The sequence below is a fragment of the Mus pahari genome, chromosome 9 (genome assembly GCF_900095145.1).
Source record: "Mus pahari chromosome 9, PAHARI_EIJ_v1.1, whole genome shotgun sequence".
Lineage (NCBI taxonomy): Eukaryota > Metazoa > Chordata > Mammalia > Rodentia > Muridae > Mus > Mus pahari.
The window spans coordinates 49,051,126-49,052,537 of NC_034598.1; the positions used below are offsets into that span (position 1 = coordinate 49,051,126).

At 42.9% G+C, this 1,412-nt stretch overlaps 1 protein-coding gene across 3 annotated transcripts in view; it reads right to left on the reverse strand.

The window, feature by feature from the left end:
• Positions 1 to 402: 402 nt before the first annotated feature.
• Positions 403 to 1,412, reverse strand: part of Naca (nascent polypeptide associated complex subunit alpha) — a 13,238-nt gene continuing 12,228 nt past the window's right edge. For all 3 annotated transcript variants that reach the window (XM_029542335.1, XM_021204434.2, XM_029542334.1), the window contains 4 exons: positions 1,233 to 1,379; positions 911 to 1,039; positions 664 to 786; positions 403 to 544 (listed from right to left, as the gene is read on the reverse strand). In XM_029542335.1, the coding sequence (XP_029398195.1) occupies positions 530 to 544; positions 664 to 786; positions 911 to 1,039; positions 1,233 to 1,379 (414 nt within the window). In that variant the 3' untranslated portion in view covers positions 403 to 529. The remainder of the gene's footprint in view (positions 545 to 663; positions 787 to 910; positions 1,040 to 1,232; positions 1,380 to 1,412) is intronic.

A 1,412-nucleotide genomic window follows, 5' to 3' on the forward strand; every position in this document is an offset into this window, starting at 1 on the left:
TTTTTGAGACAGGCTCTCTCTACGATGTAGTTCTGGAACTCACTACACAGACCAGGCTGGTTTCAAATTCAGATTTTGTTTTGTTTTTTCCTCCTCNAGACAGGGTTTCTCTGTGTAGCCCTGGCTGTCCTTGAACTCAGAAATCTGCCTGCCTCTGCCTCCCAAGTGCTGGGATTAAAAAGTCTGCACCACCACGCCCAGCACACAAAAAGTTTTTAAAAATATTTTTCCCTACATAGTGTTGCATCCTCAAACAAGAGGAGAGGGAGAGAGATAGGGAGTGGTGAGAGACGAGGCAGGGGGAGAGGGCGAGGGAGGGAAGGGAGAGGGGGAGGGGAGGCTAGACAGTGATCTTAAACACCTTCAATTTACTTTCTGGGAAAAGATCTAGCACCTGCTGAGTCCATCCAACAAGAAGCCACAACTTTATTAGTGATAGAAACAGTACAAATTTTAAACCAAGCTGTAATTCCACTTTTCAACACCAAAAAGGGGGGAAAGGGGAGGAGTTGTCTTCGCTGTCAGATAGTTACATTGTTAATTCCTGCAGAGAAAAAAAAAAGATAATTAGAGGCATTAATAGGCTAAAAGGTAGAGAATTCAGGTCATTAAAATCTAAGGCACTTCAGGCTTTGGAATGAAGCCACTTGGTGGGTCACTCACCATAATAGCATTTACAATATCGTTACTGTTGTTTTTCAGGGCTCGAACAGCCTTTGCCCTTGATACGTTTGCTTGTGACATGACTAATTCTATGTCCTTAACTTCCACACCTGTTTCATCAACCTAAAAGAAGGGGAGGGAGAAGAGTCTTAATAAATCAAAGATAAGAATAACTTCCATAATGTTCTGAAGCAAAAGTTGCAGACGCGGAGAGATTAAGTAAACTCCTCAAGATTCTGTGGATTACCTCCTCCTCTTCACTCTCCTCTTGGACGGTTGGAGTCTGAGTGTTTTCTTGAATGTTTGAAACAGCTTCGCCTTGAACTTTGAATTTCTCAGCTGCTGCTAACTGCGCTTGCTGAGACAAATCTTCAATCTACAGGGCAGAGGATAGAGGGATGGGTAGATGTTTGTAAGTGAAAAATGCATCTCAGGAAACAACGCTGGAGATATTTTTTTTTTTTTGTATCACAATTGGGGCTTAACCTGTGCACAGCCAACAGCAGTGAATTATCTGACCCCAAATAACAGTAAAACAGTCTGGAGCAAGTACCTGAAATTGTACTAACCTTGGCTTCCCCAAACACTATGTAGGTGTCTGAAGCTGGGCTCTTGTAGACATCTGGTTTTGTGATGACAAAGAGGATATTTTTAGATTTTCGGATAGTGACTCTCGTAACCCCTGTAACCTGTCGAAGACCCAGTTTGGACATAGCCTTCCTTGCCTTCTTCTCACTCCGACTCTGCTT